At 42.6% G+C, this 27,942-nt stretch overlaps 2 protein-coding genes across 2 annotated transcripts; both read left to right on the top strand.

Moving 5' to 3' along the window:
• The first annotated feature begins 29 nt into the window (after window positions 1-29).
• zgc:113276 (uncharacterized protein LOC553748 homolog) lies at window positions 30-12,360 on the top strand. Its single transcript, XM_048234230.1, has 10 exons — window positions 30-135; window positions 2,748-2,954; window positions 5,363-5,535; window positions 8,529-8,747; window positions 9,208-9,529; window positions 10,223-10,356; window positions 10,767-11,006; window positions 11,533-11,694; window positions 11,776-11,865; window positions 12,017-12,360. Exons 2-10 carry the CDS (start codon window positions 2,780-2,782, stop codon window positions 12,188-12,190), a joined length of 1,689 nt encoding a protein of 562 aa, XP_048090187.1. The 5' UTR covers window positions 30-135; window positions 2,748-2,779; the 3' UTR covers window positions 12,191-12,360.
• A 214-nt stretch (window positions 12,361-12,574) lies between these two features.
• On the top strand, window positions 12,575-27,542 carry pir (pirin). Its single transcript, XM_048234212.1, has 9 exons — window positions 12,575-12,851; window positions 12,975-13,067; window positions 15,020-15,100; window positions 18,892-19,098; window positions 20,109-20,193; window positions 22,388-22,432; window positions 23,949-24,031; window positions 24,224-24,290; window positions 27,318-27,542. Exons 1-9 carry the CDS (start codon window positions 12,759-12,761, stop codon window positions 27,428-27,430), a joined length of 867 nt encoding a protein of 288 aa, XP_048090169.1. The 5' UTR covers window positions 12,575-12,758; the 3' UTR covers window positions 27,431-27,542.
• Window positions 27,543-27,942: the final 400 nt, after the last annotated feature.

Below are 27,942 nucleotides of genomic sequence, written 5' to 3'. Positions count from 1 at the left end.
TAGGAGGTGAGTATCCATGGACCTCGGCAGATAGGTTTTCTGTGACGACTGGCTTCACATTGTTCAGTGGACTTCGGACCTTTTCTTCTCTCTGTTAATCACTTTTTGACCTGCTGTGGGAGACCAAGGAGCCAGGTAGACTGCTTGACTAATGGGGTTTACATTCATATTTGTGCTTACACTAAACCTGGAATGAGTTTGTAAGAGGTAGCTTTACAACAGAGGAGTCATTGACAGGATATCAATGAACAAAATTGTTTAATAAATGGGAGGATCTGAATAGACAAGTGCTATTTTTGAGATATGTGTGCATCCTAGAGGCAATTTTTAGTAAAAGTTGGGAACGGGACTTTTTAACATAATTAAGGTGTGAATCGAACTAGCCCTGTTCCCAAGCTGAATTTTGAGTTTTTGACCGTCTAATTATTATTAACAAAATGGTTGCCAAAATGGCAATTTTGGGCACTTTCTTTGGGCATTCATGACCATTAGGTATGGTGGGGCACATCATTATGAATTATGATTTATTAAGCATGATCATGATTTCTTTTTCTGCCACAAATGTGGTCATCACTGCTCAAATTCTGATTTGAATACAACTTTGCAGTTCTCTAAACACAAGTCATTATTCGCCACTTCAGTTGAGGGGCAACAGACATAATGAACGCATCATGATGATCATGCTTAAGAAATCATAATTCATAATGATGTACCCATCACACCTAATGCTTTAGTTGATATGTTGTTCATACATGAGGTATTATGAATGAGAGTAACTCATGTCAATTCCTGATGATTCATAAGATATGCTGATAATTCATGCAGTGTTTCCCATACATTGACTTATTTGTGGCAGCCCACCACAATTTCAACATTGACCACCACACAGTGATTTTCCAGGTTGCACTAAATTGTGCTTAAATCTGGTTAGCATCATAACCACGCTGTGCTAATTTGTTAATTCTGCAAACCAACCACCACAAATGGAATTCAGTTCTCTGGGAAACACTGTCATGTACCTTTACCGTAAAGTGTTATATTTGTTCATAACCGTTGTGTTAGTAAAATGATTGAATGTCCTGTGAATTAATAACTAGATGAATAACTATATAATAACTAGTGCTTCAAGAGGCTGGTCCTGGCCCACCTCAAGACCAATTACCACCCTCACTGGACCCCTACCAATTCTCCCACCGTCAGAACAGGAGCACAAAGGATGCCGTCGCTACGGCACCCTGGCGCCCTGTCCCTCCTTGACAATAGCAACACCTATGTGAGAATGCTGTTCATTGACTTTAGTTCAGCATTTAACACCATTATCCCCTCCAAACTGACCACCAAATTCAGTGAACTGGGCATCCCTCTGAAACTGGATTCTGGACTTCCTAACCAACAGACCTCACCTCCTCAACCCTGAACACCAGCATGTGTTGAGCCCTCCTTTACTCCCTCTTCACCTACGACTGCATACCTTGTACATGGCATCATGTGGACAAAACATAGAACATATTAACTTCCATTGCTCAGCCAAATACTTTCCTGTTAGGTCCTTATCACGGAGTTACAGGCGATAAATGCGATGGTCAAAAGTAAACGTCATTAGCGGTTTATTTATTGTAGGCTATTATTAAAGAGTGTTTTTCATCTAAAGGTTCAACTTCATGCTTGCACTAGGCATACTAAGGGCTCTCCCCAATCCTAGACTTTCACATTGCTTGTTTGTTTGTAATGGATGCAAAACAGCCTATTGCTGGAGAGACGAATGAAGCTGTCCTCCCGACCAGGCAACATGTATTCTACATGCACGCACACATAGTGCATAAATAAAGTACATGCACACATATTCCCTCACGGGATCAAAAGAGTATATATACTTAGGCCTATACATATCTGTGTTAGCCTCCTATATTTAGGTGAGACATGGAAAAGCAGTTTTAGAAAAATTGGTTTTGCCATGTTTAACCTATGGAGAGTGACGGCATGTGGGTCATGAAGGGCAGTTATTTGGATGTGCGGTGGCATTACCCACGTAAAACAGAGTTAAATAACATTTTGTATAGAAACATTATATCATTGGATACATGTATTATTCTAGCTATATAAATGGCATAGTGCATGGTATTCCATAACAGCGAGATACAGCGCTTCACGATGATGGCAATGAGTAGGCTACCTAGTTAACAGACAAGACGCAATCTATCTTAATATCTGCAATCTATCTGAAATAACACCTATTTGAAGCCTATTATTCATGTCACATATTGTGTGTTAGTGTAGGCTATAGCTTAAACTGTAGGCTATGTTTAAACTGTATTTTCGAGTTTAATGTCGGCATGTCGACTTTAAAAGTCGACACGTCGAGATTAAAGTCGACATGACATTTCAACTTTATTCTCGAAATGTCGAGTTTAATGTCGACATGTCGACTTTAAAGTCAACATGTCGAGTTTAAATGTCACCATGGCAAAAATATTTTTTTTTCTTCATGTGTGTCGTAGAAATGCCTCTAGAGCCATATACAAGGACTTTTTCTTGAAATAGCACTTGTCTATTGTTTTTAATGAAATGTAAATAGCTGAATACCTAACAAATGCAGTGGTAAAACAAATGGTTAAATCACTTCATCCAATAATATATGCCTGAAGTGTATTCCATTGTCGCCTTGTTGAATATGTAGACGATACGGTGATATTACGTTCGTGTTTGTTGCATTGTTGTGTGTCCTCTCGCTGGCCTTCGTCTGTCAGCACGTGTATGCATACGCGTGTGATGGGCAGACATGCTGGACGTTCTGATTGTTGGTGGGGGTCCCCATGCCCTGACGCTGGCCACTCTCCTCACCCACCCGAACCACCCCATCCCACCACTGGATGGCGCCATCCTGGACGGCATCCAGCTGAGCACAGCGAAGCCACGGCCCAGTCGGACTAAGAGCAAGAAGAGATCAGCTGCAAGTGTGTCATGGATCTTATCAGATTTCATACAAATTTCAGAAGGCTTGTAACTTCATACTTTACTGATATGCGCTAAAAATACATATAATTAAAATGGCCACAATTAAGAAGATAATTAAGATGGCCCCAATAAGGGGTTTGCACGGCGTGTCATCAGATCGGGACGTCGCCATATTGGAGATACTCGCCTCATTAGAAAGCATTAGGCACTGAAGTAAAACCCTAACATCGTCAAGGAAAATGGTTCATTATTGCTGTGTTTTAGGTTGTACCAATAGGTCAGACCAAGAAAAACGTCTGGAGTAGGAAACGACTTCCAAAAGTTATTAAAAAACCTGGGACAAAGGAGCATAATTCCAGAAATTATCAGAGGAAGGGGGGCCCTTGTGGTTGGACTTGGTACTCCGTCTCCCTCACCCATCTCATATGAACCTGTGCTGCCAATAAACCGTAATTTCTCGAAATATCGCGCCTTTTCTTGTGGTCCAAGTCCTGCCCTATATGCCTTTGCATCTTGTTTTGATGAGCTTTTCTGTTGTTTAGACATGGATATAATCACTTAAGGTATCCAAAGTGCATAATACTCCATTGTACTTCATTCAGTTCTTTACGTTGAGTGTCTCTAACATGGCCATGCAGCTGGGTTACTGCCCAGAACGTGACGTCCGTGCAAACCCCTAATTGACCGATCGCAAGCCCCGCCCATCGAACGCAGATGAGCCAATGGCAGTTCAGTAGCTCAGCACAGGCAGACACACTCCGACAGCTACAACTTAGGCCTACTCCATAGAAATGCATTGGGAGCAGCTGATTTTTGTCCGGTTTTATGGGATTTTATAGTGATGTGAGTTGAAAAGGACGGCCAATTGACATGTATGGGATTAAGGCAACATCAATACACAGGATTATGGCTTTCAATCTTGATTATGCTTTCTGTAGTGATGTTAAATTAGATTAAATTCTATTCTCCCAGCCCTCCCCTATTTTAAGCAAAGGGTTAACTTAGCCTACTCCTTAGCAAACCATAACAAAACAGTGCTCCACAACCACATCTGTAGATTAAGCCACACAGCTAACTCAATGTAAGTAAGATAAACAAGGATGTTTATTGTTCTCAGCATTGCCGGCATTGTGTATAATATAATTGTCACTTGGAGGAGACTTGTAGATAGGTAACTTTAGCATAGTTAGCTAACCACGTAAGAAAAGCATGCTGTACACAGTAGTGTAACATTTATTCACCATAAATGAATAAAGTTGAAGTGGCTCTGCAATGTAGTCTATGTTTCCGTTTATTTGCAGTACCATGTTCCTTACATGACCCAGTGCCCTTGTAGTATGCATGCAAGTCTATCTCACACAGCTAATGTTAAAGGAAAATTCCGGTTTTTAGCACTTTAAGGCCCTTTTCTGGTTTGTTTTGGATGAACTATAGTGGTGGACACCGAAATTTTGACGATTGGTCCTGTCTCGACTTTTCTGACTCGTTTTGAATCGCCTTTGACTTCTCAGGGTGGCTGGCAATGGGCATACTGTAGTAGGCTACTCAAACATGTCCTAAAACAACCCTTAACGTTCGTTTTCAAAACTGGAACTCACTGAGTGGTTAGAAAGTTAGAAGTTTTTGGAATTTTTGGAATCTGATCCCTTATCATACCTGTTCATTCTTGCTCGTCATTTCGACTTATCGTTTGACTAAATTCAAGATGGCTGCAAATGCTAAACTTAGAAGATCACGGTCTGTATAAATCGTCTTGTAAGTAAACTACCAGTGCTTTTCAAAGTTCTCAATGTCTCGTTTTAAATGTCAGGGCCCTCGGAAGTCTACCAATGAAGTGTGGAGATACATTGAGCCTCGTAAATGGTGTAAAACAGTGATTTATTTGCATGGCTAGCCCGTTGCCGAAGCACCACCATTGAAAAAGCTGTTGGTAGCATCGGCTAACTAGCACCAGATTTTGGAGTGCAGGGGACAAGCCGAGATGGGCTATGAGACATACGTTTACACTCGGTATCATGTTTCAACACACTTTAGGTCAATATCACACCGGAATTCTCCTTTAAAACCGGAATTTTCCTTTAATATCAGTGAATCACACTTGCTTCCCGTCTAAGTCACGCAACAAAGCTAGATATGATTTTTTATACATGTGTTTCCATGTCATACTAGAGTCTTTCCACGGTTTCAGGTCTGTGGCTCACCAAAAGAGTCTCTTGGGATGTAAGTTTTACAGACAGACTTACAGCTAGAAACTACCTATCATTGAAGTTCTAGTTAACTCCGGTTTGAGGTTGTCGGACAAGCAACAGTAACTAAGGGGGACTTAGCGAAGGGTCAATTAAGACCATAATTAAGATTACCACGTGTGTAATACATGGTTTTCTGGTGGACTCTGTGCTGTGTGTAGAGCCAGAGGTGCATGAGCTGGCCAATGTGGAGCAGGTGCCCTGTCCGCCCCTGCAGCTTCGTGTGATGGACGCCTACGGCCAGTGGACCTGTCTCTGGGAGAGCCAGTTCAGAGCTCTGAACATTCCTCACCTGCGCTCTCACACACTAGTGCACACCGATCCACTCAACAAGGTAATCGCAATCACACACACAGCGTACCGATCCACTCAACAAGGTAATCGCAATCACACACACAGCACACCGGTCCACTCAACAAGGTAATCACAATCACACACTAGTGCACACCGATCCACTCAACAAGGTAATCACAATCACACACTAGTTCACACCGATCCACTCAACAAGGTAATCGCAATCACACACACAGCACACCAATCCACTCAGGGCAGCTGTGGCCTACTGGTTAGGGCTTCGGGCTTGTAACCGAAGGGTTGCCGGTACGATCCCCGACCAGTAGGAAAAATGTGGGTGGGGGAAGTGGTTGAGCACTGCTCTCCCATGCCCACATCCACGGCTAAAGTGGCCTTGAGCAAGGCACCTACAGGCGCGCGGGAACCTATTTTTGACCAGGGGTGCTGAATAACAAAAATAATGGATGTTTATTTACATGTTTAGGATTTTTACTGCTAAATGCGTCATTTTAGTGCAGTGTGCGGGTGATAGCGAGAAGTTTTAGAAAAGTCCTGGGCAGCCACAAATTCCAATGTTCCGCGACAGCACTCCGAGTCCACTGCGCCCACCCTAACCCCACAGAAGCGCACTTGACATCGTTAGCCTATTTCAGTATAGCTAAGGAAAATTACTTTTCGTCAAAACCACACCAGAGATGTTAGGCTTTAAATATAGGCTAATAATCAGGCTGCAATGATCTCGCAAATAATTTCTGAATAGCCTAAAGTGTGTCATCTCCACAGCAAGTATGTGTCCTAATAATTTCTATCTTAGCGACTAGGGTAGTGAATGATTTCACTAGCTATGCATTTATTATTTTTGCAAAACTGTAAAACACAATTAAAGTTTCTTTCAGCTTATCCATGGTTTTTTTTAACGTGTAAATCGCATAGAATATGTAGGCCAATATCAACCGTAGGCCCAGTGCTCGAATTACGTGGGAGCCAGAGGGAGTCAAGCTCCCGTAGAGTGAGGACTGGCTCCCATGAAAGCAACAAAGTCAAAAATCTGAGGGGCTCTCTCATATCTGAAGGTGTCTGGCATTGCAATTTAATCTTAAACAACCGCTCATTGTCCATCCCTGTGCGATCTACCATTAAAGACGTTAAATTAAAATATAGGCTACTACGGGACGTAGACCTACCCTACGCTCTTGAACGCAGCATGACACTTCACCACCACACCACTAGACTATATGAGCAAACCGTATCACGATCGTTTTGACAGCACTCATAAATCTGAAGAAGTCACCCTGCTTTGATCGAAAGTGTTTAGTCTATTTACATAGGCGTTCATTGGGCTAGCCTATATGGTTTGATATGTGCTGAAAAGTCCTATTTGCTGTTGAACTTGCGCTTCACCTCTTCTATGTTGATTGACAAAGCCATAAATTATGGCCCATAATGCCTATCCTCTGCCATTCAGAGCTCCAGAAAGTTCCCAGATATTTTGAAACACCTGTTAGCAATCTCTGATGTCGGAATATTCAATGGCTACCCGACAACATCTCAGTGCAAACTCCAAAATTGTTCGTCTATTAATTTTCCACGGTTCAACAATAGCCTACTAGAACATAGTTTGGCTGCAATGGCTTATAATTTCTGCCAGTTAGTGCTTTTTCCCTGTGTATAAGTTATACTACATGCATTATTGTGTTTGACACTGAGGATAGCCTATCTGAGACGGTGGTCTGGTTCAAATGAGACAGAATGGCACAGACTAAATCGTTTAGTCTATTTCTTTGTATTGTGAAATTGAAATGAAATATGGACTATTACAATCAATAATATGTTGAAATTAATTAAAAGCAATCAATTTCTATGAAAAATCTATGTCTGTTGTGTGCGTGTGTCAAGGTAAAGTCTAGGCCTACCGTGCGCATATATTGTACGCCTAGGCTATTTCATCGCCTTGTTAGGCTATGCACGGGGTGTGCCAACTTTTTATGAGATAGAGAGACCCCCTTACACGCACACACACACTAACACACAAACACACACATACATACAAACGCACACGGACACTGGCTTAGAAGACAAAAAGATAATTCGAGCCCTGCGTAGGCCTACACACTTGATCGCTATCACATAGATGAAACCACGCTACGGTTCTGACTCACGTTCACGCTGAACTCTATAACTGTTAATTTTTAGTAGCCTATATTCGAACCTATCCATAACCCTTTTTTGCTATTTTAATCATCACTTCACATACAAAAATATAAATAATGTCATACAGCGAATTAGTAATTATTTAAAAATATATATAATATTTTTTAAAAATCTATCTCCTGCCAGCAGTGGGTGCTGCAGCACCCTCAGCACCCCCCTTCCCACGCCCTTGGGCACCTAACCCCTCACTGCTCCCCGCGTAAGTATGTGCTTCACCTCACTGTATGTTCACGGTGTGCTCTGTGTGTTCACTAATTCACGGATGGGATAAATGCTGAGACCAAATTCCTGCAAGTATACTTGGCCTAAAAACCTGATTTACATTTACTCAACAACTCGCAGTCACACACACAGCGATCTGAACACTGATCCACTCAACAAGGTAATCACAATCACACACACAGCACATCGATCCACTCAACAAGGTAATCGCAATCACACACACAGCACACTGATCACACACACTGATCCACTCAAGGTAATCACAATCCATCTCCACCAGCAACCAAAACATCAGGTGTTGCTTAACAGCCCATTTTGTTCCTGCTGCTGCTGCTGCAAAAAAAAAAAATAATACAAAAAAAATATATAGATACTACTCTACATATGAGATATGAGCCAAAAAAATGTATTATGAAAATATTATAAGTCCTTTTTTCTCTGAAAATACAACAACATATATCATTTTCTCAAGTATTTTTTTATATTACCTAAAACTCTAAAAGTTACAAAACACCATGGTTCAAAACACAAATGAATGAACTCTCTTAAACTCATGTCTTCAACCCTTCCAAGCCCAGAGTGCTTCCCTTGTTCCCCCAGAGGGCTTTGCAGGAGTTTGTGGTGGGAAGTGGTCGTGAGAATGAGTTGCATGGTCTCTCCGAACGTGTCTACATCCAGGATGAGAACGCCTTCTTCAACGACAACCGTCTGGGCAAGAGGGACAAGCAGCTGCTCAACAGCAGTGGTACAGGTCACCAGAGGGGCCTGTGCTTCAGCCTGCCCGGCACCCAGCTCAGTGTGGACTTCTTCAGAGAACAGGTTGGAGCGCCCCCGCATGGCCGTGTCTGAGCATTGCACACCTGACACCAGGTGAATTGTTGAATACTAAGTAACAATCCTCTTATTTGTCCATTTTTAACCACCTTAGGTTGCATGGCTGGTTTGGCGACTGCTGGTGTGATGACTGCATGGACACATTTGTGGACTGGTTAACGTCTTGTAACCATACTCACGTGATACCATAGTGGATATGCAGTTATAGTTACAAAATAACCCACATGTGGTGTAGGATTTTAATTAAATAGATTATTGAAAATATCATTGCAGTAATACTTGATAGTATATTGTATTGTATACATTTGTATACATACTTGTATTTGTACACATTCAAGAAATTATAAATAGCAAGATACTGACAAAGATGAATATTTCTCTATTCAGTGATCTAAGTAATAGATACAAGTATGCCACTGATTTGCTTTGGTGCTGCTGTGCACAGGTTCGTAAATACAATTTGGACAGTGTGCTCATCAAAGGGACAGTGGACAGAATCGTCCCTGTGCTCTCCGGTAAGGAAGTGCTCTACTTCCGTGTGCTGACTCAAAGCGGTGACACTCTGGAGGCAAAAAGGGTGGTCGTGGCAACGGGCCCCACTCGATCCCAGATGGCTAACATTCCGGCCTGGGTGTCGGCCGTGGGCGAGAACTACCCCGAGGAGACCCTGCAGCACACGGTCCAGCTCATGCATCACCTCGCCCTCCTCCGCTGGCAGCAGCGGGCAGAGAGCCCTACGCAGGAACACAACTATCCAGCACCCCCAGGTGGGTCAGAGATGACAGCTACAGGATCTGGAGATGAGGACCAATACTCTAGCCTGCCTTTAGTACAGTAGTCTAGCCCAGTGGTTCTTACACTTTTTGTCTGGCGCCCCCCAAAAAACATTGGCCAAGTCCCGCAACCCCTCCTAAACTAAATGTGTTTTCTCATAGCTAGGCTATGTCAACACCAAAGGTACTGTAAAGGGCAGCCTTTAACAATCTGATTAATTATTTTCCAATGGATAACTAGCAGTCATTTAATGTATAACTGGCGCTCCAGTGGCAAAAAAGGCTGCATTGTGTCCTGTCACTGGTAAGCTCACACACAGCATCTTCGAGCTAAAGAGGTGCAGGTAGAGATTTGCGTGAAGAGAGCATCCACTTTTGGAGGAACATTATGAAAACACTGTAAATTATATGCCTACGTACATATAGGGCTACTGAATATCCCAGTTCTTAAACATGTTTGTCTAAAAATGTTTAGAAATCATTTTGCGACCCCTCCCATATTTTTGACGACCCCCCTGGGGGTCCCGATCCCTAGATTAAGAACCAGTGGTCTAGCCTGTCTGTCTAGTCTAGTTATATTCTATGTTCCAAGGTGAGAGCAGTGGTCTCACTTTGGAGATGATGCTGTTTGTGAATGGAGGACACTGCTACAGCAGAATTGAAACTTTCCTACATGTTCTTCTGTAGGTCCACCATCCGTGTGTCGTCCAGGACAGAAGCTGATGGTGATTGGTGGAGGCCTGACCAGCGCTCACATTGTTTCCATGGCGCTGCAGCAAGGAGCAAGTCATGTCACCTGGCTGATGCGCAAACACTTACAGGTAGGGAGACAAAATAGCAACTTAATTCCTCAAAACACAAAAAAGGAGTCCTTCCTTAGTCCAAGCCGATATCTGTAGAATTCAGCCAAATCCTCCTGACGTTCCTCTGTACCCGTCAGTGCATGTGGGATAAAAAAAAAAAGACTCCAGTGTTTGGGTTCAGTCCTGGCTTTGTGGGTCATACTGTATAGCACTCCACCCAAACAACATATTGATTCAGGAGCATATCAAGTATTTTACAATAAAGCTATCTTACATGCGAGTCAACTATTCATTGACAATAGGATTTGTTGAAATGACCAAAGGTTCAACGTGGACCCAGCCCACATACAAAGCTAAATCCAGGAGAGAATATACTGTTTGCAGAACATTTAAAAGATGAAAAGAGTTTAAGCCTGATATATCTTCAGTTGAAACAGTTTGATGTGGGCGACGTGGAGAGCCTTATCGGGCGCTATTCCCATGTTGAGCACGGCATTAAGATGGACGGCCTGGCCTTCCTGCGCCAGTTCTATAACGAGCGGAGCCTCCATAAACGGCTCGCCATGATCCGTCAGGCCAGGAAGGGAGGGGCCGTCACCCCGGAGGCCTACGCTCAGCTGCAGCCCTACATCACCACTGGGCAGCTCACCATCAAAGCCTACTGCCAGGTACAGCTGACCGGCCTCTCTCCTTAAGTGCTATCTGAGTGTGTGTGTGTGTGTATGTGGTTGTGTGTGTGTGTGGTTGTGTGAGTGGTTGTGTGTGTGTGTGTGGTTGTGTGTGTATGTGGTTGTGTGTGTGTGTGTGTGTGGTTGTGTGTGTGTGTGTATGTGGTTGTGTGTGTGTGTGTGGTTGTGTGTGTGTGTTTATGTGTGTGTGGTTGTGTACACGTGTGTGTGTGTGTGTGTGTGGTTGTGTGAGTGGTTGTGTGTGTGTGTGTGGTTGTGTATGTGTGTGTGTGGTTATGTGTGTGTGTGTGTGTGGTTGTGTGTGTGTGTTTGTATGTGTGTGGTTGTGTACACGTGTGTGTGTGTGGTTATGTGTGTGGTTGTGTTTGTGTGTGTGGTTGTGTGTGTGTGGTTGTGTGAGGATACATGTCTGAGTAAACTACTCATGCGAGTACCAAAAATACTCTGCCAAACCATGAATATGCACTCACAGTGACGCTTCCCCCAAACACGTCCGTGTGTCCAGGTCTCTCAGGCTGAGTGGTGCTACCAGGGCCAGATGTGGAGGCTGGCCCTCAGTGGTGGGGACCACTGGACAGGGGACAAGATATGGTTGGCCACCGGCTGCAAACTAGACGTGAGCCAAGACCCACTGCTGTCTGATACAATGAAGGCGTTTCCCATACAGGTGAGCCATCACTGCCTGACAGGTAGACTGCAGTGCTAATATAGAAATACTGACTGGACACCAATCCTGTGATGTCTACAGGTCATTGATGGCTGGCCGTGTGTTTCGGAAAACCTGCAGTGGGATCCTGGATGTCCACTCTACCTCATGGGCCAATATGCTGCACTCCAGGTCTCAAGTTTATTATTTCTCCTGTCAGAATTATAGCCTACTGTATATGACTGTACATGACTTGCAAACATTATGGACAGGAGCCAATGTTTGGTTATTTTAAATAGGTTATTCGTGTAGCCTGATACTCATTTTAAAACGTTTGGCGCAGATCGGTCCTCATGCGGTAAATCTAGCAGGTGGACAAGCAGCAAGTCTCCGGATAGCTAAGGACATCATCAGCCAACACAGCGGAATGAAGCAATCAAATACAGCACCTCGAACAACCCAGAAGGCGCGGACAGACGACTACATTATGAACATGCATGGCTTAATGTGGCTCTGACGCAGCCATTCATGGTGAGAATGACTCAGCATTTTCGCTGGTATACAATGTTAGACAACACTTTGGCTAAATCATAAACTGTAACAATTTTCATGTAATAGGGCCTAGTCTTTTCAAAATAAAATCTATCATGAGGCAGATCATTTCCAAATAAATAATTGCCAAAGGAATACGTTGACTTTTTTCGTCCTGTGTTTCCTGGTTTGGTTCTTGACACTGGTAATGGCCTAACCCACATTTCAAATAAAAAAAAATGTTGCGGCTAACAATGGGAATCTTCTACTCTTCGTGACTTGATCTTGGTACATTTCATACCAAACTGGTATGGACACAGAAGACCAGCGTCAAATCCGCCCCATGTAATACCCCAGAGTGCAGCCGCGCAACACACAAAACATGTGACAACAGAGAGGTATGTCAGGTTAAGCGACCGTATGACGCAGCGTTTTTACAGCAACAGCTGGAGTTAAGCTATATCCGGTAACAGGTGTATTTCAGAATTTAGCTGTCACTTTTATCAATACGAACAGGATAGAATAGGCTTGGAGTATCAAGGCTAATAAGCAAGATGAATGTAAGAAGAGTCGTTAAAACCGTCCTCAGTGTGGAGCAGGCTGAGGGTGTAGGCGCTCGTGTGCGCAGGAGTGTCGGGAGAAAGGATGTAAGTTGCCCAGACAGCCAAATTCATTTGTGTTTTCTATTTTGGTTTTGATATAATTGAAGCAATAACATAATATATTCGCAAGTTAGTAACAGTCATGACAAACATGTTTTCTCTTCACAGCTTAAGAATTTAGACCCCTTTCTGATGTTAGATGAATTCCGTGTAAGCAAACCTGCCGGTTTTCCCGATCATCCACACAGAGGATTCGAAACCGTAAGACTTCGGTTTCTACTAGCATCTCACCAACTTGCCCCTGTCCTTTTTTCAGAAGTGCTAATGTCAAGCGCAAAGCATTACAGTTTCTGTTACTGCCAGCGGAGGGCACAAGTGATCAGCTCTGTAAAACAAAATGCGAGGATTGTCGACCTCATACAATAGCAGATCTCACATGACACGTCCAGTCTTACTGACTAGGCCTACTTCTTAATGAAATTCTCCTTCATCATAATAAATTGTGACTATAAATGCATAGAGGTGCCCTGACTACTGTCATGTAAGAGAGAGAGAGAGAGAGGGACAGAGAGAGCAAGAGAGAGAGTTTCTCATCAAGAACCAACTGCTTTCACTTAACAAATCTATGCAGTCATCAATTTCTGAATTGTTTAACCTTTAAAATATAAAAGGTTATGATATGACATGAAAGGTTAAGATATGACATTAAACACTGTTGTATCTTGAGGAATACTACTGAAATAGCATCTTCTCACTCACATGGCATTGTCATTCACCTCTGACCTATATCAAATTGAATAGCATAGCCTACGTTTGTATTTATGTCAGGAGATTCTAATGTTTTAACAATGGGAGAGCAGTGCCAAAAGGGTCATTCCACGTCAACCAGGGCCCACGCACTTAGGTCTTTTACCAGAGCCCAGCCAAAAACTCCAATAAAATTTTTATCAAATTTGAGAGACGGCTATGACCATGCAGGATCATTCAGACCAAACGTGACGATTTTGCTACATACTATTCCTATTTATGTACCAGCATGCAAAATTTTAGCCTCCTACATGGTTTAGTTATTGCGCTATGGGCTTTTGAACTTTGACAAAAAAAAGAGGCCAAACAAAATCAACACCCCCCTCCCCCCATAAAACTGGCTGTATCTAGGAAAGTATTGATTTTACATAAAAGTAATGTTACAGTGTGTCTCCTGGGTAACATAGGTACACCTGGTATTTTTTTCACAATTTTTTGAGACCTAAGTGTGTGGGCCCTGGTTGAATTGACGTGGAATGACCCAAAAGAAAAAAGAAAGGAAGAGTGTGTGTGTGAGAGAGAAAGAAGCCCGTGGCCCGTGCCAGACTTCCCAAAATGCAGTGTCACAGGTGTGTTTGCTTGTGGTCACATGACGCTGAGATCACAGCTGCACTGGGAGATCACAGACTCCTCCCAGCTGGAGAGCGGCTGGCTGGCCAGAGACAGATGTTGACCTCTGACCTCCCTCACTGTCTTCTTCCTGTCAAGTGTCTCTTCTGCGTGGGAGAGAACATGTGACTTTTTGGTGCGGTCATCTGGCCTTGGTCCTCTAAAGCAAGGTCCACCATGAAAGTGCAAAGTTTCATGTGATAAACCTCAAAAGTAGAAGCTCCGTCATACAGAGGGGACTAACTACCACTCGTAGATTTAGCCTTTGCCTCTCCAGACCCCAGATGGCTGAGGTTCTGCTGTTTTTGCACTATGATAGCCCTTTGAGAGAGAGTTGGAGTTGAGGACATGTGTTTGGGTATTTAGTGAAACGCGTATGTTAGGTCCATTACATATTTAACTTACACATGTTGCTAAAGTACTTTATGTTCCATACGTGCCTTCTCCAGCTATGACATCATGTCCTGTTTGTCCCCCAGCTTTTAGATATACTCTGCCCTTTCACCCAGATAGCATACGTATATGGAGCTGACTTATGTCTGGACGGGGGGCGCCTTTTGTGAGCCTCTCTTCAAAATGTTTCTTGCTATTTCATGTTTCAGTTTTATTTGTATTTATTTGTTTTGTCCTTTTGTGTTGAGGACAGTACATTATTAATTAATTATAATATTATAATAATATAAGGGAATAAGGAAATTATTTCTTTCTTAGAAATCTTGTCATTCAGTCACATTTGTAATTTCATTTCTCAGGCTAAGGCTTGGACCACATGATTCATTGTCCTGATTTGTGTGCAGGTCACTTATCTCCTGAACGGCACTTCAGCGCATGAGGACTTCTGTGGCCACTATGGGAAACTGGAGGCAGGTGACCTCCAGGTATGTGTCATGTGTCAGGCGCTGGACTCCCACATCTTGGTGCAGGTGACCTCCAGGTATGTGTCATGTGTCAGGCGCTGGACTCCCACATCTTGGTGCAGGTGACCTCCAGGTATGTGTCATGTGTCAGGCGCTGGACTCCCATATGTTGGTGCAGGTGACCTCCAGGTATGTGTCATGTGTCAGGCGCTGGACTCCCACATCTTAGTGCAGGTGACCTCCAGGTATGTGTCATGTGTCAGGCGCTGGATTCCCACATCTTACTGCAGGTGACCTCCAGGTGTGTGTCATGTGTCAGGCGCTGGACTCCCACATCTTAGTGCAGGTGACCTCCAGGTGTGTGTCAGGGGTTCGACTCCCACATCTTAGTGCAGGTGACCTCCAGGTGTGTGTCATGTGTCCGGCGTTCGACTTCAACATCTTACTGCAGGTGACCTCCAGGTGTGTGTCATGTGTCAGGCGCTGGACTCCCACATCTTACTGCAGGTGACCTCCAGGTGTGTGTCATGTGTCTGGCGTTCGACTTCAACATCTTAGTGCAGGTGACCTCCAGGTGTGTGTCATGTGTCAGGCGCTGGACTCCCACATCTTAGTGCAGGTGACCTCCAGGTGTGTGTCATGTGTCAGGCGCTGGACTTCCACATCTTACTGCAGGTGACCTCTAGGTGTGTGTCATGTGTCCGGCGTTCGACTTCAACATCTTAGTGCAGGTGACCTCCAGGTGTGTCATGTGTCAGGCACTGGACTCCCACAACTTAGTGCAGGTGACCTCCAGGTGTGACCTACTTCAACCTCTCAAGTGAAAAAAAGTGCATCCACTCGAGGCTCTCTCACACACACACACACATGCACCCACACACTCATACAAGCAGCTAGACTTAATGAGAGATCATGTCTGCTGGCTATTTCCTGTGTTTTCACTGTTGTAAAGCTGTTTTCCCTTGTCCCTGGTCAATGAGGGGAGGTTTTTATGGGCTCTAGACGTCTGTAGTCCTCTGCCCCATTGCCACTGCACTACCCCGAGGCTGGTGGGTTCCCTCTCGCACACACACGCAAAAATCTGGCCCTGACTGGACAGGGCCGATGAAACAGGGTGTAAAAACCTGCTGACAAGGCCCTGGCTTCTTCTTCGGTTACCCTAGCGACTGCGCCTAGCGAAGGCGGGCTCCCTGTGATGCCTCTCAGCCTGTAGAGAAGAGGGTGGAAATTTCCATTAAGTACAAGGAGTGGGGGAGACATGAGACTCGCAGGGCTATTACGTTGTAGTGATTCATTGTGCCCTGTGAGTTGCACTCTCTCAGAAATGTGTAAATGAAGGAGTTACTTTGCTTTTGTTGTCCTTATGGTTAGGGGTCCAGCACAATTGCTCAAGTTACGGCATCTCTGTGTAGTTTTATGTGCAACGTAATTATTTTACAGAGGACTCCAATTGAACAGGGCTTACAGTAATTAGCCTTTGAAAGATGCCTGTGTCTGTTTGTGTTTTATGTGTACCTGGCTATGTTAGTGAGGTGGCTTGGTGGAACAAAATTTCACATCTTTCCATAAAGCTGATGATATATGAGGCAACTTTTTGAGCAATGTTGCTGGGCACTGTTCCTCATTATTGTAGTTCTGGCATGTTCCAGTTGAGACTGGGCAACAAATTTATTTGCTGGAGAACTTTAATCATCAGTAGGAAAATTGTCATGATCATGCAATCAGAATGAATGGAACTGGTTGCTCAGCAACATTGCTCAAAAAGTTAGAGAGAATTTTTGGTAACACTGTCTATGAACCCAGGGTCCATAAGGTATTATAAACACATTAATAAAGTAAAGTATTTGACCCTGAATATTCATATCAGGGTCAACCTTGATGGCTACACCTCATTATTTGATACTGACTCAAATAGCAGGACAACGTGATGGTGACAATGGGGCTTGGGGGCTGGTTATCAATGGCTGGATTAAATGTTGGTGACGCGTCAACAGTGCTTTTGCTAACAGGACAACTAGCATAGCATGGCGAGGGGTAAAAGAGCCAGCAGTTTAGATCCACTACATAGCAGTTCTAGGGTTCTTACCGCTATGCATACGTGGTTTCTTAGTGTTAGTATCCAGAATGAAAAAAATCTGATTGGTGCACACTTACCAGTTGAGTGAGGACATATTGCCTTTGTCTTTAGACCTTTTGCTTTGGCATGGTGTTCTGCATGAGGTCTAATATTGCAGCTCCAAGTAAGCAGCCAAATCTTTGTTTTCTCCAAGTCAACATTGCTTTGCCATATTGCAAGGGGAACAGTCCCAAAAGAATGGGATCAGATCTTCTTCTCTCTCTGTTAAACAAACAGGCATCCATGACTCTGATTCCTTAGTCCATACTTAGGGTTTCTTTTATTTTGACCATTTCCTACATTGTGAAACAATGCTGAAGACATAAATTATATTCAGTAGCACTTTCATAAACCAGCCTTCATTGCTGTGTTCCCATTTGTCCCAAAAAATGTATTTCTGATATGGAATGATAAAAAGCATAAAGCGTAAAAACATATTACTTATATGTTATTACATATTACAAGTCTGTATCTGTAATGCACTATTAACACTTTTGGGGGAATGAAGTATTCATAATGCCTTGTCATGGTTGACATAAGCCTATATTACCAATCACACATAGTTGTGACTGCACTCAAGACTTAGGGCTGTTTCAGACTGGGTGCGTGGCGTGAACTGTTGATACTTGACTTGCCATTGCCAAAACAGAAGGCATGTCATTTATTGTATAGCCTAAAATAAACTATTATCATTAGGCTCATGATAGGCCTACAGCCATTTGTAATGTTCAATTTGCTACAGCCAAACAAGTGGGTTCTAGAGTTAAGGTTAGGCTGAATATCTTTTCATTAAAGCTATTTGTAACTAACAATGTAGAAATCAGCGAACTTTGGATTGTATTGCTCACCCTTTTCCATGATGTGCTAGGCTATTTTCTCTTTGTCGAACTTGTATTGCAAACATATACGAGAGACTGCACAACGCAGTTAACGGGCTGCTGTTCACTTGTCATTTTGGATGTGAGCTAAGATTGGACATAGCAACAGTTAGGTGGTATAGTGTGAACATGAAGAAAACTGAGGCCCCATCAGAGCTGAAGTGCACCAGAAAGAGATCTGAATCCTCTTCCAAATGAAGTTACAATGTGAATATAAAATGTCCCTTTTGTTTTGTTCTCTTTCGTTTTGGTCTTCTTTCTGGTCCCCTGTTAGTGGACTGAGTTCGGTTCTTTTAAAAGGAACTATATGTGAAAATGCTCTTATAGCCTACAATGCTATATAAAGATTTTTTAACCTCATCATTGCTATTATCAAGAGATCAAAGAAGGTTAATAATATTCTGTGAAACTTCAAGTTGTAGATAGTATCACATAATACGTTATGTGTGAAGTCATGGATATGTATATATATATACTATGTCAGTAATCACAAGGCTTTATAAATGCTTTATAACCCTACAATAAAAATACAAAATATATTTGTGTTTATGTGAGTAAACAACTGAGCAAGTTTCATGGTGATATCTATTAGTTAACATTTGTGTCCTATTCACCTGTAGTGATCGCCTTTTGATCAAATGTGTTTTTGTGCTCTGGTGGGAAATTTCAAAATCTCTGTCGGGCTCCCAGGCTGAACTCATTCAGTAGGTCCTAAAGAAGTCTCATGTAAAGTTTGGTGCTTTCATCCACCCGGTAACGTTATTGTTGAATATGTGCACTAAGCCACCCTGCTATGTGTTTGTGTGTGCCCTTTGCAGTGGATGACCGCTGGGCGAGGGGTGGTCCATGCCGAGATGCCCATATCCGAAGAGCCCATCCACGGCCTTCAACTCTGGGTGAATCTAAAGAGGGACCACAAGATGGTGGAGCCGCAGTACCAGGAGTTGAAAGCATGTGACATTCTCAGGCCCAGCAGAGATGGCGTCACAGTGGCCGTCATCTCAGGGGAGGCTCTGGGAGCGAAGGTGCGTTTACAGTGTACTGGGAATAGGGAGTTTACAGCAAACTCAGTTCTAATATCAGTGACTCCTGTTGTATGCCCATGATTGTATTGTTACAAATAGTGAAATTGTAATGTCAATTTTGAAAAAAAAAACATTTACAGGTAATTACTTCTACATACCACCATCCATGTATATCGATCAGGGTCCCTCACAGTACTGTTGTTTTTGAGAGGATTCAGAATTATTACACAGTTCATCAAGTCCCTACTTGCAGGTGCATCTACTTGCAGGTGTGTCATGGCTTACAGTGTACTAGAGTAATGTTTGGTGCATTCCTGAATTTCCCCTTGGGGATCAATAAAGTATCTATCTATCTATCTATCTATCTATCTATCTATCATTAGAACTAGTCTACAGTCTCTCTTTCAGACAGGCTTGCTGTAATATTCCAGGGAACCCAAAACCATCTGATTTATGCTTTGACATTTGGATCAACCACATAAATGACGCCCACTACTACGTCCTCTCGCGCCTGTCTGGCTAGATAAACGCAGGAAATGAGGAGCAGACTTCTCCGGAGACGATGCCTTTCGTCTCCTGTTTAGTTAGGCGGCGAGCTGTTTTCCCTTTAATGTCAAAAGGGTTGGATTGGGTTACTTTAGGGCAGTCCGTGGCATCCTAATGAAGACCATAGGGTGTGATGTAGGCCAGGCAGGCAGTGCTTTCCTCACAACCAACGCTGGCTGTCGCTGTGCAGATCGGCATGCTGCAGCTGGACTGTCTCACAGCTCTTCCTGACCATGAGAGATGGGGGTTGGCGAGGCCTTGCGATGACTGAAGTGTCGCTGCGTATCTGGTGGGGAAGAGAGAGGCGTGTAGTGTAGAAGGGCGGCTATGCGAGTATGAACGCCAACTCGTCCTGCTGCATCGCCTCTTTTTCACCTCCGTCTCTCCTCCCTTTCTCTCTCTCTCTCTCTCTCTCTCTCTCTCTCTCTCTCTCTCGTTCTCCCCTGTGCTCTTTCCATTTTCAGTCCAAGGTCTACACGCGCACGCCCACCATCTATCTTGATTTCAAGCTAAAGCAAGGCGCGCAGCATGTGCAGCCAATACCCACAGGTAAGACCAATCACACTCCAGACACTCATTTAAATGACTCGCCAAAGAGCAAAGTCTTAAGTCTTAAGATCATTTCATACCTTAGCAAAATCCGAAGTACACACACAGATAAATCAGCTCAGTGCTGCCATATGCCACATCATAGCTATAGTTTAAGTCAAGTCAAGTCAAGTCAAGGTAGACACAAGACACACAATAATTTTCAAGACAAATTCAGAAATTATAACTCAGTGAGCAGAAAGCAGCTGAGAACAGTTTGGTCTTAAGTCTAGATTTTAAACTGGCTACAGTTGGGGTCTTTTCAATGTCATCCGAAAGTTGGTTTAAAGTCAATTCTGTGACTTACTGGAAGCCAGTGCAGGGACTTAAGAATTGGAGTAATGTGGTCAGTTCTTTTAGTTTTTGTGAGAACCCTAGCTGCTGCATTTTGTATCACCTAAAGCTGTTTGATAGTCTTCTTAGGAAGGCCTGTGAAAAGTCTGTTGCAGTAATCAACCCTGCTGGAGATAAATGCATGAATGAGTTTTTCTAAATCATCTTTTGACATCAGCCCTCTAAGTTTTATATTTTTGAGGTGGTAAAAAGCTGATTTAGTTATCGCTTTCATGTGGCTTTTGAAATTTAGATCACTGTAAATTAATACACCAAGATTTTTAACAGTATCCTTTGCTTTCAACTCTTTTTTTTATTAATCACCCACTATGTGGATATGCTCCTTGTTGACAGACTTTGCACTTTGCCATCAATTTAAATTAGGGCCCTCCATGTTGTTGTTAACTAGGCAACAAGGACTTGCTATACATTTGATATGTTCCCAAGTCCTCCGTTGCTATCCCAGTAATGATCACTTTTGCCAGGATATCTCAAATCAATGTGAATCCCCTTGAATTTCCCCTTGGGGATCAATAAAGTATCTATCTATCTATCTATCTATCTATCTATCTATCTATCTATCTATCTAGTATAAAGTGAATACACACACATCATCCAGTTTGGGCTGCGCAATCAGGTGCTTCATAGCGGTCCGTCATGGTCCACAAAGACACCGGATGTATTGAAACTTTGGTCATTTTTTTTGCACTTATAAAATACTGTCAAAATATCAAAGTCCCTGTTTGGTCATAAAGCTCTTGTAGTTGCACTCTTCTTCCTGCATTGGCCTAATATGGGACTGTGTCAGGGCAAGGAAGCTCATGAATCTTCATAACAGTGCACAGGAAGTCTGAAGTTTTTCACTGCACAAAGATTTCCAGCTGTAAATGTACATGGATAAATCATGCTCTCTCTCAGCTGTAAATGTGCATGGATAAGTCATGCTCTCTCTCAACTGTAAATGTGCATGGATAAGCCATGCTCTCTCTCAGTTGTAAATGTGCATGGATAAGCCATGCCCTCTCTCAGTTGTAAATGTGCATGGATAAACCAGATGGATAAACCAGATCTCCATCCACTCCCCATCACACGCTCTCTTTTGTAATTTTATATGACATTTCCAACTCTTGTACAGCAATGAAAGTACAGTAGAAATAACGTGTGGCCTCCTGATGACGTAGCCAGTACCCATTCATCAGGTTATCCCAATCATCAACTGCATGAAATCATCACTGCATACCATACTTTAACTTTTGTACTGTTAATCTTCTTTTTGAAATATATTCAATATATACAAAATGATCAAAGAATCAAGGGTCAAAGAATATTACATAATGGCATCTGTAAACTATGTGATGCCCAAAGCTCTGCCTCAGAATAGTGATGAATGGGGTCATGCATTCACTGGCTGAGAGGGCCAGAGATTTGAGCTTGGCTGTGGTCTAATGTCACATTGCAAGTCATAAATCCTCACAAAAAAGCCGGTGTGTGCTTGGACACACGCAATTGATTCATCCTGTTACATCACAGCATCGTAAAGGTCACTTCCCCAGAAGCAACAGAAGGCGTCCACTTTGCAAAGGGAATTACATTATAAATATCTGTATTGATAGTTTGGTTGGCCACAATCAGTGTGCATTGGTCACGGAAAATGTCAAGGGTTTCTTAAGGATGATGCACTGTAGTATAGTTCTCTGGGGTCTGGGATTAAGATATCAATGTGATTTTAAGGATGATGCACTGTAGTACAGTATAGTTCTGTGGGGTCTGGGATTAAGATATCAATGTGATTAAAATATGTTTTTCTCAATGTTTCTTTTAGGATGGACAGCCTTTATCTACACCCTCGCAGGGTCAGTGTGTGTTGGTGAGTGTTGCAGTTGGGGAGGTCATTTGCTGGTTTGCGTCTTTTTCTTTCACAACTACAAAGGCCTTGTTCTCTGTCAGCCAACATGGAATACTTTAGTTAACATTTCACAGTGGAATTAGCAGGTGTCTTTATTTGATTATTTTACTTGCTTCTTCTCCCTCTGTTGGAAATCTGACATTAAAGTTGAAGCCTCTTTGTGATCTCAGGCCAATGGCTACTCCCCAGCTTTGGAAAAGCCAAACCCTTGATGTTTTAATTTATGGTCACTATTTGATTATTTCCAGGTTTAAAATGGTTGGAAAAAACCCACTTTCAAAAAAAGGGACTAGCATTAGCCTCTAAAGAGCTGAGAATCTGTCCTCCATTTGAGCTGCATCTAACACTTTACTGTTTTCTAATGGCCATAGCAGTGTTTCTGCATGTAGTGTTTGTTAATGTAAGCACACTCTATGGTGGGTATGAAAACACACTGGATGTTGGTGTTGACTGTGGTCAGCTGGGCTGGTTGTGTGCCATCCTGTTTAGTCTTGTTCCCCAGAAGTTGCGTTCTTTTCAGAGCTGAAAAAGTCCCTGATCCCAACATTGTAACATTCTGGTCTGGCCTAAATGAATCAAATATCTGAGGGAAACGAGCTGCGATGTCAGTCTGCACTGTCATGATCCCTTCTCTTCTCGCCTGGCATAACAACAAGCATTGTCTGTTTGTCTGGACATTCTGGGTCTGTCTCCATTTGAGAGTTTATGTCAACATGTTATTCTGACATATTCACCATTACCTTCCCTTCCCATCATCTTGCTGGTTGTGAATTGTTTTCCTATCAAGGAGCTCTAATAAAGCTCTAATGCTTTAGTAGACTTGTTTAGTAGACTTTTCTATATGATTCTTCAGAATTTGGGCATGGGGGCCTAATTGTTTTCAGATGCCTCAAAAGGGAAAGCGTTTCCATGGAAATGACGCCAGCTTTAAATTAAGAAGTCGCTGTATTAACATAATATGGCCTTGCATAAGCGCAACAGCAGCTGAACCCCATAAACAGAGCAGCCAGCACAACAAAGCTGGAGCGTTCAGGCGTTTGTGTTACACTGGGCACAGAAAGTCTGGAGACCGTTTGAGGAAGACGGCAAACATTATCTACCGCTTGTTTGTTGTGATTGTATTTTGAAGTGAACTGTGGTTTTCACATCATCGGTGGCCAGCAGTTAACAATAATCAGAATGGTATTCAAAGGGGAGCTCTTTTCCAAAATGATATATATATATATATATAAAATGAATTTTCAGTGAAACTGTATTGTTATTCGATTTATCTTTACTCAATCAAAACAACAATTTTATTGATATTAGCTGAAATGCACAATTAAAGAAGATGACTTATTCATGTTTTTAAAATATAGCATTTTGGAAAAGAGCTCTTCACATACAATGGATAGAGACTCAAGTACTGGCGTAAGGTGGACGGGCTATTTGACTTTGTATCAGCACTCATTTTACAATGTGATGTGCTTGTTTTCAGGTCCAACTGTAGACCAGCGGCGAATAGACCCCCATCACACAGCGGTACTTGAAGATGGAGATTTCATTCAAGTAGAGAATAAGGTGCTTAACAATCCAGTTTACTTTAACAGCAGGATATGGATTGTTCTAAAATGTATAAACAATTATACGTTAAACATAAAAAACAAAAATGTTTCAGCTGTAAAAGTACAGCTTGGTCTGCATATTTCCTCCCATTTCTGTTTTATAAGAGAAGAGAACAATACACATCAGACATGTCTCCCTTTCCCACAGGCAACAGAGGACTCCCATTTTATACTGATTGCTGGAGAACCCATCCATGAACCAGTGGTTCAACATGGTAGTGCCTTTAACTTAACACTCAGCCTAGTGTTGTTGTATTCATGGGAACTGTTTGGGCCTGTTTGGTTATTAAGTGACGATGCAATAAGTAAAGGATAATGGACGACACAGCGTTCAGTTCACAGAAAGAAATGCACGTTTCAGGTGGTAAAACGGCCCTGACGCGCCCGTGGAGGGGCTTTTACGCTTTTTCATAAGTGCATTTCTTTCTGTGAACCGAACGCCATGGGGTCCATTATTCCGCTTATACCACTGTTGCCATTTGCTGTAATAATTTAAATGTTTTAATAAGGGCTGTCAAATAATATGTTAATTTCAATCAAGAACATGTTCTCTGCGATTTCTGCAGTAAGGAATTTCCGTACCATTCTTTCACACAATCGCGTCACAGACGTACGTCACCTCCCATTTGGAGGTGCAAACAATTGGATTTTTGGTTATTTAACCATCAGTTAACTTCAAAACAGGCATTTTACTTTAGATAGACAATAGCAATACATCATAGGAGTGATTAACGTCAAAAAATCTAGACTGGAGTAACTCAACATTTGACACCTCCGATATGTGTAGTGTTCTAAAGACGTCAAATTGCTTTATCGTTATCGTTACCAAATTGATAGCCAAGGAGCCAGACGCTGGCTATAACAACTGTGCCTTCATTTTACAACTAAACACGAGAAAATACTTTTATAACCCTTGAGGCAGCTCCTTACTATGTGATCTCAAAGGCAATGCAGCGTGTTTGCACCTCCAAAAACATGGCGTACCTGGTTATCTCCCAAAAACGCCCTTAAAGGCCCAAAATACCCGTATGTTTGTGTGAAAGAATAGAAGTTCGTCAAGTCTATGTCACCTCAATGCAAAGCAACCCTGAGGTAGACTATGAGTAAGTGTCACCAGATTAGTAGTAGTCGTAAGGCTGCCTGTAACCAGACAGCAATATAGGTTTTAACCTGATTATTTAAGATTAACGACAGTAGGCAGTGTAATCAATCAGTGTGGCAAAGGGGCTCAATCTTATCATTATAAATGTATTAAATATAATAGGCATAAGATCAAATCAATTGATACAATAAATTTACAGTTAAAATGTACACCGAATACAACACTGTATACAATAAATTAAAAGACAAGCCAATACAGCAGTCAGCAATACTGCCACCAGCCACCAGCAGCGCCAGGTACCCCACAGCAGTTCCACAATCCTAATCCTGCAAGCAACAAGCAACAAGCGAGCAGGCCTAGCAGCTTCCGTGTTGGCCCAGCCTAGCCAAGCAGTCCCTTGCACGGCAATCCGCAAGTGGTCCAATAGCACAATACCGTCCCGTAATAGTCCTCCACCGGTCGTAATCGGCTCTCCTCCCCAATCACCGGCAGCGATGTAATCACTCCGCTAAAACAGAACAAGGCTTGGGCAGTGTGGAGTATACCAGGGTTCTAATGCACGTTACATTACCTTTGGTGAAAGGACACGATGGGGCTAAAATGTTTTATGTAGAGTTACCACAGTGCCACCAAAACATATTGATCTCAATGGTGCATTTTGCCCATGTTCAGGGTGGAAAATAAAAAAGAAAGATTTGCATGTCAAGACAAGTCATCATGGATAATATAGAAACAAATATAAAAAAATGTATATATTCCCACAAGGTGTTAGGGTGCTCTGAAAATTAGAACCAAAATGATTTTTCAGACTTGTGGGTCTGCTGTTCAGACCCTGAAGGAATTTATTTTTTGTTCATTGCTTTTTGTGAGAGTGTTTCTACACTGTACTTATCTCAATAAGGAAAATAAACCAAGAGCCTATGTTGAGAACAAATATGTCTTCTGAAGGCCTAAACAGAGCCTAGCCAAAAACTCCAATAAAATGTTGATCAAATTTGAGGGACAGCTATGACCAAGCAGGATCATCCAGACCAAACGTGAGGATTTTGCTACATACTATTCCTATTTATGTACCAGCATGCAACATGTGAGCCTCCTATATGGTTTGGTTTAGTTCTTGCGCTATCGGCTTGTGAACTTTGACAAAAAAAAGAGGCAGAACAAAATCGACACCCCATTTTTGCAAACTTCCATATGAAGAACAGGACCTTTGATATATGGCCACATGATTGAGTGCAACTTAAACAATAATCGTTTTAATTTTAGAATCCTTATTAATGCCAAAATGTTACATTAATGAGTCCCTCTGTGTACTCGTAGCTTATGCCTAAGCTACTTCCTGGGGGAGTGGCTTGGTAGGGCAGCGAAGAGCAGTGAAGGGCAGGGAATTCTGGGAGTTGTTGGCTTTCATCCATATGAGCCAAAAGTACATTTTTGGCTTTTTCTCGGACAAGAAGGCACTGACTTCAATGATGACTCCTTATTTCTACTACATAAATGACCCAATTTAAATATACATTCATCTTCCCAGCAGTGAAATGTTCCTTTAAAACACTGTAGCAGATTAAACCAGAGGTGCTGATGACACAGCAATGGGGAATAAGAAGTCATGTGATGTATTTGTCTACGCGAGTTTAAAACCGAGTTAAACTTTAAAGGAACCATATGTAAGATTGTGGCCAAAACTGGTACTGCAATCACTTTCAAAATACTGAAGAGCGGTGTATCCCCTCCCCCTCCCCCCTGACTCGAGGTTGCACACGCGGATGGCGAAACACTACTGACTTCGTGATTAGTAGATAGATGGAGGGTGGTGCATCAGTTCAAAACACAACATGACATGACAAAACACAACATCAACAACAGTTGTGGGCTGCAACTTCCCTTTTTAAATGACAATATCCTGGCTGGACTACTGTTGTCAGTGATTTGAAATGAACATGATTTCTTAATGTCTAGTGACATATCAGGGGCATTTTATGATTAATTGAAATATTTTTCTTACATACGGTTCCTTTAAAAAGTGGCTAAGCTAGCGACAATTGCACCTTTATGTCTAGACCAGTATTTTGTGTGGCAGTGGGTGTTGATAGTGTTGATATGGACTGTTGATATGGACTGTTGTTATTTTTATCTGTAGGTCCGTTCGTCATGAACACTGAGGAGGAGATCACACAAGCTATCAGAGACTATCAAACGAAAACCAACGGATTTGAGAAGGCAAAGGCCTGGCAATCAAAAATTGCTCAGTAATTGCTTTATTCCCTGCAATGAGCACTCTAAAACGTCTGTGTAACCCTGCTGTGGGATTTTAAAGTGTGTGTATACTGCTGTCATCTCTCAAGCATTAAAATATTTATCAGAAGTGGTTTGTGCATTATCAGTATCAACATTTACAGTATCATTTCCAACACATGTTCACAAGATGCTCCACTAAGTGATGACTAAACAGCACCCTGCCACCCTCCATCAGCTGCTCTCAGTCCATCAACTCATTAGCCTGGTATCAAACCATTAGATTGTGGTGTGTGTGTGTGTGTGTGTGTGTAGTTTTAATCCACTCAGCGTTGCATCTCACATTACATGCTCATTTGGGGAGTGACGTCGGACAGCAGCGCAGTGGTGGCTAACCCTCCCATAAACTCCAGCCCAGACAATCAGCCGGGGTTTGGGTTGGGACGCGGGCCAGGGCCAAGCTCCCCCTCCCCCCTTCCGCCTCACCACGCTGCGCCTCCCCTGCTCCTCACCTCAGTAGAGGAGAGAGA

This window comes from Alosa alosa, chromosome 23 (genome assembly GCF_017589495.1).
Source record: "Alosa alosa isolate M-15738 ecotype Scorff River chromosome 23, AALO_Geno_1.1, whole genome shotgun sequence".
Taxonomy (NCBI): domain Eukaryota; kingdom Metazoa; phylum Chordata; class Actinopteri; order Clupeiformes; family Clupeidae; genus Alosa; species Alosa alosa.
Note: the sequence above shows the minus strand (reverse complement) of the source record. Positions and strands in the feature narration are given on the sequence as shown.